Genomic DNA, 18035 nt, shown 5'->3' with positions numbered 1-18035 from the left:
TAATTCATTCTCTGTAGAATCCATGGTGAGATGCTGCCGTACTTGTTTATGTACAATGTGTTTATTGTGTAATTAATTTTTAGTTACTATGTCATGTGTATTACTTGCAAGCATTATTTTATGTTATTCCTTTATTTAGGATGTTGAGGAAGTGTATGCTGGAGACATCTGTGCATTGTTTGGCATCGACTGTGCTAGCGGAGACACATTCACAAACAAAAATAATAGTGGCCTTTCTATGGTATGTCATTTCATTTCAAAGCTGTTTGTCATTTGAGTTTTCAAAGTCTTTGTTTTTATATAGTACATTTAGTGCTTCAGAAAAAACAATCACAGAAGTTTTTATTGCCACAGGCATCAGTAGATTTGTTGTGGGTGGCTCTTTGGATGTCAGACAAATGCTCTATGTAAGTTATCTGGTTTTTCTTAGTAAAATAATTCCACGGTCCTGTTAGGTTTAGCATGGAGGGAGAACTCTTCACTAGATACACCAGGACTGTGTAGTGCCCATTCCTCTACTCTTGAGATCTGCCTCCCCATAGGGGATTCCCTTCTAATTCCTGTTGCCATAATCAGGCCGGTCCCAGTGGAGTGCCCCTTACTTACTAATCTAGCAGCCAGAGTGGACCCTTGCCTCAGTCCCCCAGAGAACTGGAACATGTAGACTAGGGGATAACAGAGTGGAACCCTGCTTGAAGGCGAGGTGCAACTAAACAGTCTTACTGCAGACAGGCTGCCCTGTGGAACTCAATGGCTTTTTGTCGCTGAAGGATCCCAAGGGAAAGAGCATGCTTGAGCAGTTCCTGCCTGTGAATCCCCTTCACTCATTTCCCTTTTTTGCGTCTGTAGGAGAGCAGGCTCTCTGACAGTAAAATCATCTGTTCAAGCTGAATTCAGTAAAGAAAGAATAGGAACACACAGGGGGATAGGAACTTGCAGTGAAGGAATTTATAGTGGGTTCTTTACATAAGAACTGGTCTATCCCTAATAGATGAGCACTATAATAGTTCCTGTATTATGTGATGCAGTCATAATTTTATAATTTAGTTTTTCTGTATAAAATATTCTCTAATATCTATGGTTTTACATTTTGACTTAAGATACTACAAAAAAATCAAAATCTGTACAGGTTTTGGGGGGGATCTAGAGAAGGGGCATGTTTTGTAAACAAATATTATTGATAAGGTCTTCTCTAAATATTTGTCACTAATAATATGAGGGACTGGAGGTTGTGGGAAGTGCTTAGGCTTTGAAGCAAATAGACCTTGATTAGAGTCTCACCTTTGCCCTATACTCCTTACTGACCCTTGGCCAAGTTATTTTGTCTTCTTTCCAAGCCCTTAATAATTTAATTTGTAAAATGGGGACAATCACATCTGCTTGTCAGAGTTGTGATTGATTGAATGAGGTATCATACGTATAAAGAATCTAGTGCCCTTTCTCTGTTTTATCAATGGTCATGGTATATTTTGATTAAATAAAGTGACTTATCAAAAGATGGCAACAGTACATGTAACCACTAGCCAATAAGAAATTCCACATCTTGGCATTGGGTTCATTATGATTATGTTTAAACTTGATGTGTCAGTAAACTTAGAGGTCTTAAACAGTTAATAAATAATTTATTTTTGTTATTTGGGGAAGGAGGAGATTATGTAAATGTGTGCATTTATTAATGTATTATTATATTGATACATTTAATATGAAACAGACCACACTATATATCACACTATATATCATCTAGCCTAAACATGTTGACTAGTATTTATACTTTTGTAAGTAGCACATTAAAATTCATTCATTCCTGGACCAAACAGTACTGTATTTGAATTCTTCTCTGTTCTTTTAAAAAATGTTTTAGGAGTCAATTCATGTTCCTGATCCTGTCATTTCAATAGCAATGAAGCCTTCTAACAAGGTAGGAGATGGGTGTCAAACTCAGTATATCACAGTAAAAACTTGAGCTCACAATGCATATAGTATCTTATGATAACCAGCAATCTCATGGTCTCTATTTCTTCTTTTGGTATTGAGATTACCTTTTTTTTTTTTTTTTTTAATGTTTATTTATTTTGAGAGAGAGCATGCATGCACAAGCAGGGGAGGGACAGAGAGAGAGAACTCCAAGCAGGCTCCACACTGTCAGTGCAAAGCCCGACTCAGGGCTCAATCCCAGGAACCCACAAGATCATGACCTAAGCTGAAATCAAGAGCTGGACGCTTAACCGACTGAGCCACCCAGGCGCCCCGAGATCACCTTTTAAAAATACCAGTCTGGGGGCATATGGGTGGCTCAGTTGGTTAAGGGTCTGACTCTTGGTTTCGGCTCAGGTCATGCATGATCTTGTGGCTTCGTGGGTTTGAGCCCCGCATCAGGATCTATACTGGAAGTGTGGAATCTGCTTGAGATTCTTTCCCCCCCTCTCTCTGCCCCTTTCCCACTTGCTCGCTCACTCTCTCTCGCTCTCTCTCTGAAAATAAATAAATAAATTTAAAAAAAAAAAAAAAAAACACCCAGTCTGTTGGTAGTAATTACTTTTCACACTATATCTGAAAAAATTGGTGGTATTAAAATTGGTACGAGACTGTACTTTCCAACTCTTTACAATATCACTAGCTCCAAAGTAATAAGAATATTTTCCTAGATTCACATCATAAAGGAATGAAAAGGGGAAACAGGGACATTTGTCTTAAGTTGTAGTAAAACCCCACTGAAGTACATTAGATTACTGTATAGATTAATTGCCTCATGGATTATAATACATCTCTGGATTTGTGGTAGTTAGGAAGTACATGTCTGGTTATAATGTGGAAAGCCTAAAACAAGACTGTTTTTCTTTCTATGATTGGACTTGATGTCATTTGCTTTTTATGAAACCAGAATTGCTTGAATAGGTTTAATTTGCATTGCTGTCATAACTGAGTTCTTAAAGTTGCTTTGACATTCATAATAGTCATGTTAATATCGTGAATTGAACTCATTCATGCATTGAGTGAACACTTTATGACCTCTTGTCATCTGGGAGCTATTGTTTACAGAACATACTCTGGTTTATTGTCTTGTGAATACATTAACAGGTACTACTTCCTCATTTTTGAGGAAATGAGATTTTCCAGACCCTTCTCGATACAGAAAAGAGGATGTTGAGGGAGTAAGAAACATTAAATCCTTCCATATCAGAAATTTGAGAAAAGGCAAACCTTGCATCTTACCACACAGTGAAATGCCACAGTTCTAGGTGCTTTGCAAAATTGTTTGCTTTTCCCTTCAGAACGTTCAGGGACAGAAGTTAATGATACTATGCTTCTTCATTCCTAATTTAGAGTCTATGTAAGGTATTTAACTGTTGATAGTTCACAACAATAGAGGGAAATCAAAGGCATCAGTATCTAAAAGGTTTTTTGGTGTCTTAGGGCCATCTGCTTGCTGGAGTAAAGTCAAATTTAATTCAAATGATGAAGTCACTGCATAAAGCTGTGAATCTCGATTTGTGGCTTAAAATAACACAAGTATATTCTTTTACAGTGTTAGAAATCTGAGGTAGTTCTTAATTGGCTAAAATCAAGGTATTGACAGAGCTGTTTTCCTTTCTGGAGGCTCCAGGGGACATTTTATTTTTAGGTAACTCAGATTGTTGGCAAAATCCAGCTCTTTGTGGCTGTTAGAACTGGGGTCCCCGGGGCGCCTGGGTGGCGCAGTCGGTTAAGCGTCCGACTTCAGCCAGGTCACGATCTCGCGGTCCGTGAGTTCGAGCCCCGCGTCGGGCTCTGGGCTGATGGCTCAGAGCCTGGAGCCTGTTTCCGATTCTGTGTCTCCCTCTCTCTCTGATCCTCCCCCGTTCATGCTCTGTCTCTCTCTGTCCCAAAAATAAATAAACGTTGAAAAAAAAAATTTTTTTTTAAAAAAACTGGGGTCCCCATTTCCCAGATGACGGTCACTAGAGGCTGCCCATCTTCCTGGGCTTATGTCTTGTCTTCAATGCTGTCAACCATGAAATGAGTCCCTTTTGTGCTTCAGATGTCTTCTGCCTCTTCTTCCCTCATTCTATCTCCCTGACTTAACCTTCTGTACTCCTCTTCCTGCTTAAAGATTCTTCAGATTCTTCATGGTAATTTCCCCATCTCAGTGTCTGTAACCTTAATCATATCTGTAAAGTCTCCTTCACCTCATAAAGTAAATTCACAGGTTTGGGAGGATTAGGGCATATCCTTAGAGGACCATTATTCTGCTTACCATGTATGGAATTACATCTAAGAAGAATAAAGGCACATCCAACCACATCCAAGCAGGTTGTTTTGAAAGGGGGAAGTCCCGCTGTGGCATTTGCCTTATTCTTGGTCTTAACTGTTCTGCTTGAAGCTACAATCAAGTCTTGGTAAATATACTGATTCCTTTGATTGTGTATAGGATTTCTAAAACGTAACAGTAACATAGGTTCTTCTTTCCCCTTCATGGGCAGTTTTCCCCACAAGTGGATAGTTTCTGTATATCTGAGAATAGGAAAGGGCATAGGTAAGTCTTGGACTCTTGTTTTCTATCTTGTTATAGAAAGAATTCTGTCAGCTAGCCATTCACTGCTGTCTTGACTGTGTGGTGTCCAAGCTCAAATATTGAAAGGGTATGGCCTAGGAGCTAGGTGGGGATCATTGTTATTTCCTAGCTGTTAATGTATTTGATTTCATTCAGTAAAGTTCTTTCAACAGTCCTATTGCTTATCATGCTTAGTAAAATGTGTAATGACTTTCTGTTTTTAAAGAATGATCTGGAAAAATTTTCAAAAGGTATTGGCAGGTTTACAAGAGAAGACCCTACATTTAAAGTCCACTTCGACACTGAGAGCAAAGAGACAATCGTATCTGGAATGGGGGAATTACACCTGGAAATCTATGCTCAGGTAATGAATAACAAGAAAATTAACTTAAATTCATTGTATTTATGTTTCTGTTTTGTTACAAGTCAATAGTTCTCAGTCTAAGGATTGTAAACTAATAGTAGTTCTTCAGACTTCATTCTGGTTTGTATCCAGATGTGGCATACTGTGTTACAAATGTTACTATGTGTTACAAGTTAATTCTTTTTGATTTCTGAATCCTTTTATTTGTAAAATATTGTAAACTGCTAGAATCAAGACTCAGTATTTGCAATAAGACCATCCATCCATTCCCTACATCATTGTTAGTTGGGTCAGGTAAATCCTGGATCCAGCCTTAGGGAGACCACCCGTTGGGACAGACCTGCTGAGGAAGTTGGCCCATCAGTATCCACTCTTCAGGCCATTTCTTGCCTGCTTTCTTTTCAAGTTAGTGCTTGAAGATCATTAGAATATAGATAATAGAGTAGATGGGCCATATTTTCCTAGGAAAGTTCTTCTGTGTCTGTGAATGAAAACAAAAGCTATATGACCTACAATTAAAAATTCTGGTTGTGATCACATTTTAGAAGTTAAGACAGTAGAAAACTGACAACATTCCAGTGAATATGTAATAGTATAGAAAAAAGGTGTGAAGTTTTAGTGGGTAGATTAGAGGTAAGTGTAAGTTCATGAGTCTTAAGTAGAATTCATTTACATAAAATCTTTAAACGCAGTTTGTATTACTTAATATCATGTCTCTAACCTTTCTAAGATACTTACATGATTTAAAGTTTGTCTTTTTTTTTTTTTTTTATCTATTATGTTTAGACAAGTGCTTCAGAGGTAGTTAAGATTCTTAAGATTGTTCTTCTTTCAGTTTAGTTTTTTAAACATACCAAAATATTATCTCCCCTGTTCTTTTTAGAGGATGGAAAGGGAATATGGCTGTCCTTGTGTCACAGGAAAGCCAAAGGTTGCTTTCAGGGAGACCATTACTGCCCCCGTCCCGTAAGTATGCAACACAAACGTACTAGGAGACTGGGACTGAAGCTTTTTATTATGGGATATACATACCACTATTAGTATTGGGACACTTTTACATCATGACACTGTTACAGAATCTGTATAGTTCTATACTGTAATGAAGACATTTATACAGAGTGACACTTTGCAATTTAGCCCCATAAGCTAGGGATCCATGAAGATCTGGAGTACACAGCATTTATAAGCATGTTGACACTTCATCCAGCGTTAGGATCTTCATTTATTCCAGTTGTGCTTCCTTTGGCAGACGGCTGTTATGCTTTACTTTAGTACCGTATTGTGGATGCCAGAGAACTTGCATTTGCCAAGGAATAATCTCCTGCAAGTAAAGGAAATTAATGCTGTGATAAAATTCAGAAAACATTTAAGAAAACAGTGTTGGGTTTATAGGACAAAATAGTCCTTACAAAGAGCAGCATAAAAGAAGTTAAATGGCTACCAGTATAATATACTTCAGCCTGGTATCTATTTTAATTTACATGAATTCTTACTTAGAGTCAGAATTATGACTTGGGCATACGCTGTGGCTACAAGTCTCCGTTTTCAAAGTCCCATCAGATAAAGGTAAAAGGTACTTTACCTGAGATGCAATGTCATGAAGTAGAATGGTGTAGTCGAATTCAATGAAGTCATCATTTCTTTGCTATCATAAAAAATAAAAACCTGGTGTTTGAAACTTCATATCTTTGGCAGAAATGATATGTTCATTTTAAAATTGAGCTTTCATTACTAGATGATTATAATACTTGCATTTAATAAGTAAAAATTAAAAAATTGACTGTTATAATTTACTTAGCCTGATCAGATAAACTGTGTTCTTATAAAGTAAGTTCTCTTTCAACCTACATTTTAAAATCATGATTTTCCACCTGGTACTCTAAAAGTTGTGTACCCTTGGGGTGCCTGGGTGGCTCAGTCTTTTCAGCAGACAACGCTTGATGGTTCGGTTCATGATCTCATGGTTCGTGAGTTCAAGCCCCATGTCGGGCTCCGCCCTGGCAGTGCGAAGCCTGCTTGGGATTCTTTTGCTCCCTGTCTCTCTGCTCCTCCCTCATTCACACACACTCTCTCACAGAATAAATAAATGAATTTCGTGTACCCTTTTTAGGTTCTGGGCTGCGATAGCTGCTTTAGAGTATTAATGATTAAAGAGTGTCATTTAAGATTCCTTAATGTTTCCATTATGCAGAAAAGCATTATTTAAGGGATAAACTACTGGAATGAGTGTTTACATTAAAGGAAACCAATTTTATAATAGAAATTTTCTTTTTAAAAATTGAGAATAGTGAAACTTAATGAATGTAGTTATCTGGTTTTATAATTAAAGTTTGTGCTGCTTATTGCTTTGGACATACAAAGTATTTATACCATCTACACCATATACACAGAAATACTGCATCCACAGACTTTAAACTACATTCACCAGAGATTTGCTGTACAAGGCTCTTGGCTTATAATCAATGTATTGAAACAAACCCTAGCCTTCGAGGGACAGCACGAGCTGCTGTGGCTCAGTTGGTTAACAGGGATTATAAATGTGCAGTAAACCTTTCTGCTGAAATTTTAATTAATGCTTTAAAACTTTGATGAACAGTTACAGGAGTTTTCTTTCATAAAACTACTAGTACTGTCTTGTGTATATTTTGCTACAAAAACATGCCTTGAAAACCATGATTATGACTGTATAATTTCTGTAACCTGGACCTGTTACTCAATTATTTGAGGCCTCAGTACCCCTACAGGAGTGTTGTAACCAAAGTTGATATCTACAGAAATGCATTAGAAAAAGGCGGTTTCCGAAAATGTTGTTGTAGATTTGTTAGGGATTTGGCATCGTGTTGTGACAACTGTGATAGGGTGTCCTGCCCCCCAGTGCCCGTAGGTATCATGTTACAAAAGCCTGTGGAGCAAAGGTGCTCCAGTTGCCTTGCAGTTTGTTACCAGCAAGCCAAAACAAGTCATGTGGCAAGTCCTTTTCACTTACAGAGCTCAGACTGTTTGTTGTGTTTCTCTGTACTGTTTTTCTTTATATCTTTTACATACCAACAGTTGACTTTTTAACCTCTTAATAAGGCTAAAATGTAAAGCTGACTTTATCTCCTTAAAGTCTAGAAAGAGGCAGTTCTAAATAGTCCTATCAGACTTGAAACACCAGGCTACAACAAGAAACGGAGGTTGTAGATTATGGCTAAAGGGGCTATAGGAGAAACTTATATACAGCAAGCTTCACAAAGATTAAGATTGTAGTATTTTTGTTCCGGCTGATCCCTGGGGCAAAAAAATGCCAGCATGTCTCTGAGTAACACTGGCACCACCATTTCAATAGAGGAGGAAAACAGAGGTAGTTTCAGTATTGCATACCTATAGAAATTTGAACACAAAATTTAGACTGCCAAAGGATATAATGTTTTAAGCTGAGCACAAGAACTGAATGCTGTACTGCCTATAACTCAATATTTCTCTCTCTTGGAAACTGCAGCTTCACTGTTTTTAGTCTTGGTTGTAAGTCTCACTCCTTCAAAATAACAGGCTCACTATTTTTAATATAAAATGACTAAAGGAACACTGTTTATCCAATTATAAATCATCCTACTTTCTGTAAAATGAACTTTGTTAATAGTATATGTTATACAAATCACTTACCACTTGCTTGACAGTTTGTATTTTTACCATTTTATACCATGTATTTTCAGTAGAATTCTGCCATATTATATAACCACAGGCAACCCAGGCTAAATGTCGAACTGGCTTCATTTCTGGAGATACATTTCCAAAACTGTCTGGGGAGGGAAACATTTATATGATAAATGGAATTACTTTATATATGCAGTATTAACCTTTAAGAAAATCTAAATCTAAGTCATGTCTTTGTTTCCTTCAAATGTGTACAGAATATAATTTAAGTCCTGGATCTACAAAGTTGCAAGGCCCTTTTTTGTTGAATTAGATTGGCAATGAATATTTTTGCAAAAGCCAGTCTATTTCCAACATAATGTTAACATCTAACAGTTTTGAGGATAATTAATACTGATCTTAAAGTTGAAAGGAAATTTTCCATGCCATATTTATATACCTGGAATATTTTGTGCTTCAAGTGGTTCCTTCATAGACTTGAGTCTTTGATAAAATGTGTTATCTTCTTTATCTGGGTTCTTTCCAATTTCTCCTTCAAATGTGAAGTTGACTTCTGGTGCAGTATCTTGTCCCGTTAGAGGGTAAAGTACTTCAGCTGTACAGTTCAGTGTAACTTGCTGTTTGAAACATTTTGCAAAATATCTTTACATGTAGAAGGCCATCCATCACTAGCTGTCATTCTTGAGGTACAACATTAAAAGTGTTGGCCTTCTAATGGTGTTTGAAACTTCAGAGTGTCTATTACAGAGGTATCTGATTGGGTGTGGCCTACAGTTTTCTTAAAGATATCTAAAATAGATAACTTATTTTGTAACTAACAGGGTTTCATAATCTTATAAGTTCTTCTTAACACTTTAACTATTTCAGTATTAATGGGGTGTCCACTTGTAAGGCTAGATTTTAGTCTGATTTTATATACTACCTCTAGCCTTTGGTTACTTTCTAAGTCTTTCTGTTACTCCACTCTCTGCTTCTGAAATAACAGAAATATTCTCAAACCCAGATATAGTAATCTTATCTACATATAAAATTAGAAAATGTAGCATTGGTTCTGCTTTGAAAGATGGCTGTCTAGCAGCTTAGATGTCTTTTAATAAATCTCATGTTAGCCTGTATCTCTTCTGAATTATGTTCAATAAGAGGGCAAACTTTTTATAAAATTTCAAGATGGTTGTGTAACAAATTGCAGTTCCTTTCTTTTAAGTTTGTCTCACTAATTATTTGGCAGGAATGTATTTTTTAAAAATTTCCTTGCCCCATTACTGAAAGATTCTTATCTGACATGGTGGTATCATTTGGTCATTTTATTGCTCATAAATATCTTTCAAATAAATCAAAAACAGAATGAGAAGGGCAGACATTTAAGGAAGTGATGATGACTGGAGAGTAAATTACTTCACTTGTTCATATTAGGCATAAGTTCAGACTGTCCTATGAGTATATAACATTTTTTAAGGGAATTTATTTGAACTGAAATGTGTAGAGCCTTTGCTAACTAGCTCAATAGAATTACCTCATGTATCTCAATATATTTTAAAAAGCATAAAATCTGACCTGTGCATAGTCATTATTTTTTTCAAGGCAGGGATTTCACAACAACTTAATACGATTTTATCAGCAAAGGTGATCTAAAATATTTCTAGAATCAAATTTTATTTAATAATAAAGGACATTTCACTTACTTTTTGGATAATTTCTTCCACAGAAAATTTAAGGCAATACTTATGTCCTCTTCCTGGAATATCCTATTAAGAAAACGTGATGAGTTATTACAACAGTAACTCACTCAGTTCTTTGTATTGTTGGAAGAATACACTCTCATTTGGTTGGGGGCAGAGGGCTGACTGGCGGGGGTAAATGATCAAAGCCTTAGACCTTGAAAAAGGCATGTCACCATGTATAGAACTTCAGATTCAGGAAGTCCTCTATCAGGTTTATTTTGGATGAGAACAGAGAGGGGATTAAAAACATATATATATATATATATATATATATATATATATATATATATATATGACAGGTTATAATTCACTTTCAATCATCAGAGGACTTCAGCCTCTGGATCTGTGATCCTAAATTCTCTACAAAAGAAATTGTGAAACATCTTTTGATTCTAAGACGAAAAACAGGATATACCAAAGAGAAGGTTTTCAGAAAGCCCTGTGTACCTTCCAAATCGTGTTCAATGAAGGTGAATTCCATTTTGGGGCAGATTACTGCACAGTGGCTAGAGATGTTAAGTATTATTTTTACTTACACATTAGTGGACCTACAAAATGAAACTTTAGCAAGTAAGACAAATGTTTAGGTATTTCACTTTTGAATCAAAGATACAATTAAGAGTTTATACCTCATTATCTGGTGCAGTTTTGAAGTAACATCTACTCCCTGTCAGCTCTTATAGCCTATTAGTTGTATTTTATATCAGATAACTAAGCTTTTAGTAAAATGGAAACAAGGCTGGTTAGTGGTAACTTTGGCCGTAAGCATTTAATTTAACCTTTTGCCAGAGGGAGCACATCTTTTACAGCAGTCAGTGGCAGTGGTGTTTGGGTAGTTAAAGAAACGCTTCGGCCCAGAATGCTTTTCTCTGACTTTGGTTGTTGGTTTCTCTTGCTTTTGCTTCCCCTTCATTTCGGTCAAAGGGTCTGGTAAGGATTGGTCTTAAATTTTAGGCAAAGAAGAATCGTTTGGAAGACGGGGAGTTTTTGTTCAGATTAGCATAGTAGATGAGAAACACAGTAGCAGTTTTAAGGTTCTTTTGAATGGTTCCTACAGGTTTCACTCTGTAAAGGGTAAAATGCCGCCCCACATTTAGAACATTTTCCCATTTCTTTGTAATAGTGCCCATTAAAAAACGGCCTCTGCCTTTCCAAAAAAAAAAACAAACCGCCCTCACTGCCCTGGAGTGGCAACTATCTCCAGAACTGTTAACTTCCCTAGACTTGCCTAGTCCCCAAACGGGCAAGGGTGGAGTGGAAGGGAAGTCGCACGAAGAACGAGGCTGAGACCCTCCGGAGTGGAGGGAAAGCGAGTAGGTGCGGGCCCCCGCCCGCTGCCGTCTGCTGGACTCACCTCCATGCTGGCTTGTTTGATAGTCTGCACCATAAACACCTTGTGGGGGGTCCCCTGCTGGTAGTTGATGCAATTCTCCGCCACCGAGGCCGCCCTGGAGGCCGGGAAGTGGGTCGGGGGGATTTCCATTCTTGGTGAGCGGCGGGTGGGTGAATGCACCGAGGCTCTGAGGCTCTAGCTTAAGGGACGGGACCCAACCGGTGCACAGAACCGGTGCTTCGCTGGTCCAGGCTCCTGCTGGGTAGCTGAGGCGGAAGAGTCGGCACGCCTGGTTCGGGCTGGGCGTGGGCAGGCTCGCCAGCTCCTACCGCCCCCCCCCCCAAGCCCCCCCCTTCCCTCCTTCCCTCCTTCCGATTCGGGAAGCTGCCACGGGGCGCTGGCTCCTGCGGCACCGCCCTTTTGCTGCCTACGTTTACTCGCCGGTTCCTGCCTGGGCGAGGGTCCTGGCCTTCTTTCCGGCTGGAGGGGGTGGAGGTGTGGGGAGGTGGGTTAGGTTGGCAGGGACGTCTTCCTTTCATTGACCTTTACTGAAGTTCCAGGAGGGCTTTTCTATCCTTTTCCTTTATGGAGCGCCTCTGGGGATTCCGTTTTCCTCTCCGTGGAAGAAGTATGGTTGCTTCACAGCCTGGAGCACACCTTCCTTGTGTGCAAAGGGACAAAGTGCAAAGGAGCTCTAGGTAGTGAGTTCATTACTTTCTCCTTACCATTCTGAGAGTCCAAGAGCCGGCTCTGTTTAATCCCCCCTTTCTGTGGGGTTTGCACCAATGCTGCCCAATCAGGGTATGAGAAACTGCAAACCATAGTATTAATGGGCATCAGGAGAAATAAAAAATACACCCGCACCCCTCTCTCCCTTACTAATCTTAGAAAAATGAGGTTTTGCTATAAACCATGCTTTTTACTTTATGAATCACTTTAAAAATTTTACTTTAAGAATTAAAACATAGAGGCGTCTGGGTGGCTCAGTCGGTTAAGTCACACTCCTGGTTTCTGGTCAGCTCGTGATCTCACCTCACCATTTGTGAGTTTGAGTCCTCATAGGGCTCTGTGCTAACAGTGCAGAGCCTGCTTTGGATTCTTTCTCTCCCTCTCTGCCCCTCCCCTGTTCGCTTGCTTGCTCTCTCAAAAAAAATTTTTTTTTAAGAATTAAAACATACTTAAAGCACTGCACTGAAGTAATTTCTAACAAAGGCAAGAGTTTTTAAAGCTGCTTAAGCAAGCACAAACTTTCAGTAGACAGTGCATTTTCATTCTCCAGTTTTCTTAATTACCTTCTTGTTTTAGTTTTCAAGGGCCTGGCTGTTGTTTGGATTTGCTCTAGATCAAGAAGTTAAGGTTCCTTTTTATCTGTATGGCCAAACCTTCACTTTAGCTTGTTGGCTTGGAAATAAAGATTCTTTGCTTTTTTTCCTCAAAATAGATTTTTGAAGATTCTTTGGGTAATCATATGTGTTGTGGCACTTTTAAAAATAAGTTTAAAAATGTATTTGTAATGTATTGTCTTCCTGAAATACCCTCTTTAATTTACTAATAAAGTCCTTATTTGGAGTAAGTATATATTTAAAAACGTAAGGAGTGAGGCATTTCTGTCTTTTCTAGTTATATTAGCCAATAGCTGTCAAGTAAGTAGGGGATGAAGGGTTAGTTTCTCCTCTTAAGGCTTTTTCTCAAAAAAATTGAAGGTTGTTTTACTTTTTGGGGGGTGAGGAGGTGAGTCATTCATCTATCAGTCAACGTCTTAGGTTTTCATTATGTGTGTGGGGGTGGGGTGTGTGTGTGTGTGAATTGTTTGAATCATGTGTTTCTATGATAATGTCCAGGAAAGAAAGGCTGAGTACATTCTGATGATACTGAAAGAGCTTGTTGCTGATAACATTTTTAGTTTCACAATTGCTAGTTAACATCTTCTGGCTATTACCTGTTAGAGTTGTGAGAAATACAATATGTGAGTTTCCTAGATAAAGTCACCATTTGAAGCTTCATGAGTATGGTTACCATCTCTGCAGGTCAAAGCTAATTATGTAAGTTGTGACATATTAGACATTTACTAACAGCACACATGCTAATTTATGTTCTTTTGTAAGTATAATTATTACTTTAAAACTTAACTTTAAACTATCACTTTAAAATGTTTTAACATTACTAAAATCATTTAAATAAAACATTTATTTACCTGGATGTTAAATAAACTGCATTAAGAGACTCTCACTCCTATATTTGAGTCCTTCAAATCTTATTTACTAAAGCTTTGTGAATGGTTAGTCAAAAGTCTGTTATCCTCAGATTTGAATAATGTATGGGCTACCTTTAAAGTAACAATCATTGTGGCCCTCCGGAATCAGGTAAATTATTATAATTTTATATAACTACATGAACATAAAACTAAGTAAAAATGTCTATGGCTTGCAACCTTAGTACAACAATAAAATCAAAATAAATCTACAAAATAGAGATAAAACCAACACAGTTCTAATTAACATTAATTTTATCGTGAGAGATGACGTTTTGCCAAAACTAAATTGCCTTTCACAGCATGCTAGTGGTCTGATGGCAGGTATGGGTTCTTTTACCTTCAGCAGGCCTATTAGCTGCCTACCAAGTGATGTCTTAGTTCTCTCACTTCTTTTTTGAGCTATTATAAAGTCTGTCTTAGTGTACCAGCCTCTAATACCTTTTGAAGTGAATGCATCATTTGCAGGTTACATAAGTTTATATTCTTGTTAGCCTTCTAGGAAAATGTTTGATTAAGGGTATTGGTTTTGGTGCAAATCCTGGCTCTGCTGCTTAATAGCCGTATCCTGTTGGGCAAGTTGTTTAGCTTCTCTGACCACAGGCTTTTCATCTGTAAAATGGTGATAGAAATTGTACACACGTCATAGTTTGTGGTGAAGAGTCAATAAAACAGTCCATAAAAACTGCTTAGCACAGCCTGGTACCTACATGTTCCATTATTTGGCATCTGCTTAGTTACGATCAGACACGGTCCCTGCAACTGCATAGATTACTTGTTTGTGAACTGGTCCTTCAGAGCAGTGCCGTCCAATAGAACTTCATGCAGTGATGGAAATGTTCTGTCTGTGCTGCCCTGGACAGTAGCCATTTCCCACATTTGTTTACCACTTAAAATGTGACTAGTACAACTGAGGAACTGGATTTTTAATTTTTAAAAAATTTTAATTTAAATGTAAGCATCCCTGGTTAGTGATTAACCTATAGATAGCACAGGTCGAGAATATATTTGTACAGATGTTATATTATTATGTCAAGTTGAAAACAAAATTTTAAATGTCTGAGAGAACTTGTGCATACGCAAGAATTTGTCAGTGGACCATGGTTTTGGAATCCCTTCAGTAATTCTGTGGTGCTTTGAAGCTGTTTCTCTTCTGCTTCTGTTCTCTTAGTTCTGAAAAATGGTTTTTTCCCTCCCAGGAAAATTAACCTTTCAGCATTTTGTTTTTCACAGCCCATCCTGAAGCTCTTGGCAGCTGGAATATTATAAAAAGGCAGTTTATCAGGCACATTCACACTTAGGCTTTTAATGAAATCTGCGTATTCCAAGCTGGCATCTCCTACCAAAATTAACATTTACTTCTCCCAAACCACTCACAGATCTGTATGTAATACACTCATTAATGTCCATTTACCTGCAGTTATCTGAGATAATTTTGATAGCAGCTGGCCTCCTCCATCTTAGGGTCTTGAGGAAGGTTTCATTTAAAAAAAATTTTTTTTTTAACGTTTATTCATTTTTTTGAGAGAGCGAGCAGGGGAGGGGCAGAGAGAGACACACACACGAGAATCCGAAGCAGGCTCCAGGCTCCCAGCCAGCAGCACAGAGCCTGATGGGGGGCTCAAACCCATGAACCGTGAGATCATGACCTGTGAGCCGAAGTCGACCGCCCAGCCGACTGAGCCACCCGGGTGCCCCTAGGAAGGTTTCATTTTAAAGGAAGAAATGCCCTGCAGACAGTAGATACTCATGACATTTTTTTTTTCCAGTGAAATAGTGTATGTTTACAAATGTTTAATATGCATACAAAGTGCATATTCTTTTTACGTCATCATTAGTGGTTTGAAGTAAACACTGAGCTGTCTATGTATGTGTCTCTTTAAATGACTTACTTAATGTTGGTCATTATTTTGCCATTATTCTTTTTGGGTGTTAATCCATCTGCAACTCTCTTCTCTGGTGTTCTGTCACTCCATAACTTCCAAGTAGTAAACACAAATAGAAACCATCTGATTAAATTAACTGCACAGCTCCTATTTTCAAGTGACTGTTTTCAGTTGCGGAGATTTAAGAAGAAAACACTGTGTCCCAGGGAAGGGAGGCATTCCAAAAGAAGAGGGTGAGTTCTTTGGAATGTAGGTTACAAGAACAAGAACCTTAGATGGACTTTTAATACTTTTACTTTCCTACTTATGAAGTAAAGAATTGGCATAATTAAACCCATGAATTACTTTGGTGTTGTATGCCACCGTACTTACTCCAAGTAAAAACAGGAAAGAGAACTTTTCTTCCAATTTATTTTATTTTTGAGAGAGACAGAGAGACACAGTGTGAGTGGAGGAGGGGCAGATAGAAAGTGAGACACAGAATCCAAAGCAGGCTTCAGGCTCCGAGCTGTCAGCACAGAGCCCAAGGAGGGGCTCAAACTCATAAACTGTGAGATCATGACCTGAGGTGAAGTCGGACACCCAACCGACTGAGCCGCCTAGGCACCCCAGGAAAGAATGACTTTTTAAATAAATTTTGTAATGAAGTTTTATGGCAAGGTCATTATGTTCAAGGGAAGAAGTAAAAATGGTGAAATGCGGTTTTTCATTTAAACCAGTAGGAGTTATTTCGTTTTGGCAATTACATAATGCTGTCTTAAATTTTTTTTTCCTCCTAAATCACTTTCAGGTTTGAATTTACACATAAAAAACAATCTGGTGGTGCAGGCCAGTTTGGAAAAGTGATAGGTGTACTGGAGCCTCTGGACCCAGAGAACTACACTAAGTTGGAATTTTCAGATGAAACATTCGGGGCAAACATTCCAAAGCAGTTTGTGCCTGCAGTAGAAAAGGTAAAAACAAAAACAACTTTCTTACATTTTTTTCAACAAGCTTATTAATAAAGGTATGAAATCATATATTTTTTAAAAGTTTTATTTATGTAATCTCTGCACCCAGCGTGGGGCTTGAACTCACAACCCCGAGATCAAGAGTTGCATTCTCTTCGGACTGAGCCAGCCAGGCACCCCTCAAATCATATTTCTATCACATTGTCTCCCATAGTTCATTTTAGTTACAGTCCTGCTTCTTTATCTGATTGTTAAGCTTTCCATCTGATTTAGAATCTTCAATTCATTAAGTTCAAGAGCTATAAATATATGCTATGACAATGTGGGGGAAGTCATTGTTTCTTAATCATAGTTATTATGTTTCTTTTTTTTTTTTAATTTTTTTTTTCAACGTTTTTATTTATTTTTGGGACAGAGAGAGACAGAGCATGAACGGGGGAGGGGCAGAGAGAGAGGGAGACACAGAATCGGAAACAGGCTCCAGGCTCTGAGCCATCAGCCCAGAGCCCGACGCGGGGCTCGAACTCACGGACCGCGAGATCGTGACCTGGCTGAAGTCGGACGCTTAACCGACTGCGCCACCCAGGCGCCCCAGTTATTATATTTCTTTTGATAAATTGAACCTACCTCATTAATTATAATCAATAATTAAGATTCCCAACATCTCGGTTCTCCTGTCATCTCTGCTACTTATTAATGTCATCTTTGGTAAATCATGGTGTTCAGAGGCAGTTTCTTCAACTGAGAGTAAATAAAATACTTAAACCTCAATCCCTCACAAACTTGAGGACCAGATAATACTCTATGACATCTCTTTGTAAATTGCCAAGTGCTTTGCACATACAAGGGGTTAGTGCTTTGTTGGCTTACCAGGTCACAGGCTTTAAGACTGTTGTAAACCTTCAGCAACTATCTGTTCTCATAGATTGAGATTTTTAGGTTTTCATTTACCCTTTTAACTTAGAAATATTTACTAATAGATTTTAATTTTGGCTTTAGTGGAGGAAGCATTTTTGGGGGGGGATCAGTGTATTTCATTCATTATACTTAATTTCAAGACAGTATTTCGTCATTCTCATACTTTTAAGTTGTCTTCTATTCTCCAAGATTAATGTAGGTGAAGGAGAGCTTATATTTTTTCCAACATACAGAGTGTACAGTCTTGCAGTGTCGTAAATACATTGTATTGCATGTGCAGCCATGTGATTGTTTGTCAAGAAAAACTAACTTGAATTGAGGGAGCTCTGCAAATATTTAGGTGAAATGACTGAAAAAGAATTGCAAGCTTATCAAATTACACCTTTAAAATATGTTTAGTTTATTATTTATCAGTCATACCTCAGTGAGGCTGTTTATTTTAAAA

At 38.0% G+C, this 18035-nt stretch overlaps 2 protein-coding genes across 2 annotated transcripts in view; one reads left to right on the top strand and one right to left on the bottom strand.

Moving 5' to 3' along the window:
* Positions 1 to 18035, top strand: part of GFM1 (G elongation factor mitochondrial 1) — a 45957-nt gene that overhangs the window by 19526 nt on the left and 8396 nt on the right. The window contains exons 10-14 of the mRNA XM_003991950.5: positions 140 to 241; positions 1862 to 1918; positions 4758 to 4895; positions 5779 to 5861; positions 16513 to 16675. Of these exons, the coding sequence (XP_003991999.2) occupies positions 140 to 241; positions 1862 to 1918; positions 4758 to 4895; positions 5779 to 5861; positions 16513 to 16675 (543 nt within the window). The remainder of the gene's footprint in view (positions 1 to 139; positions 242 to 1861; positions 1919 to 4757; positions 4896 to 5778; positions 5862 to 16512; positions 16676 to 18035) is intronic.
* On the bottom strand, positions 5893 to 11923 carry LXN (latexin). Its single transcript, XM_003991951.4, has 6 exons — positions 11607 to 11923; positions 10214 to 10276; positions 8971 to 9148; positions 8541 to 8677; positions 6478 to 6540; positions 5893 to 6216 (listed from the first exon to the last, which is right to left on the bottom strand). Exons 1-6 carry the CDS (start codon positions 11733 to 11735, stop codon positions 6118 to 6120), a joined length of 669 nt encoding a protein of 222 aa, XP_003992000.1. The 5' UTR covers positions 11736 to 11923; the 3' UTR covers positions 5893 to 6117.

Source organism: Felis catus, chromosome C2 (assembly GCF_018350175.1).
Source record: "Felis catus isolate Fca126 chromosome C2, F.catus_Fca126_mat1.0, whole genome shotgun sequence".
NCBI lineage: Eukaryota > Metazoa > Chordata > Mammalia > Carnivora > Felidae > Felis > Felis catus.
Note: the sequence above shows the minus strand (reverse complement) of the source record. Positions and strands in the feature narration are given on the sequence as shown.

What these genes read in the sequence shown, in the direction of transcription:
- LXN (XM_003991951.4), bottom strand. Translation starts at nt 11,735, where the DNA reads ATGGAAATCCCCCCGACCCACTTCCCGGCCTCCAGGGCGGCCTCGGTG. An exon ending in TCAAACAAGCCAGCATGGAG is followed by an intron (nt 10,277 to 11,606) that starts GTGAGTCCAGCA and finishes TTTTCTTAATAG; the next exon opens with GATATTCCAGGAAGAGGACA. An exon ending in TTCATGACATTGCATCTCAG is followed by an intron (nt 6,217 to 6,477) that starts GTAAAGTACCTT and finishes CTTTACTTGCAG; the next exon opens with GAGATTATTCCTTGGCAAAT.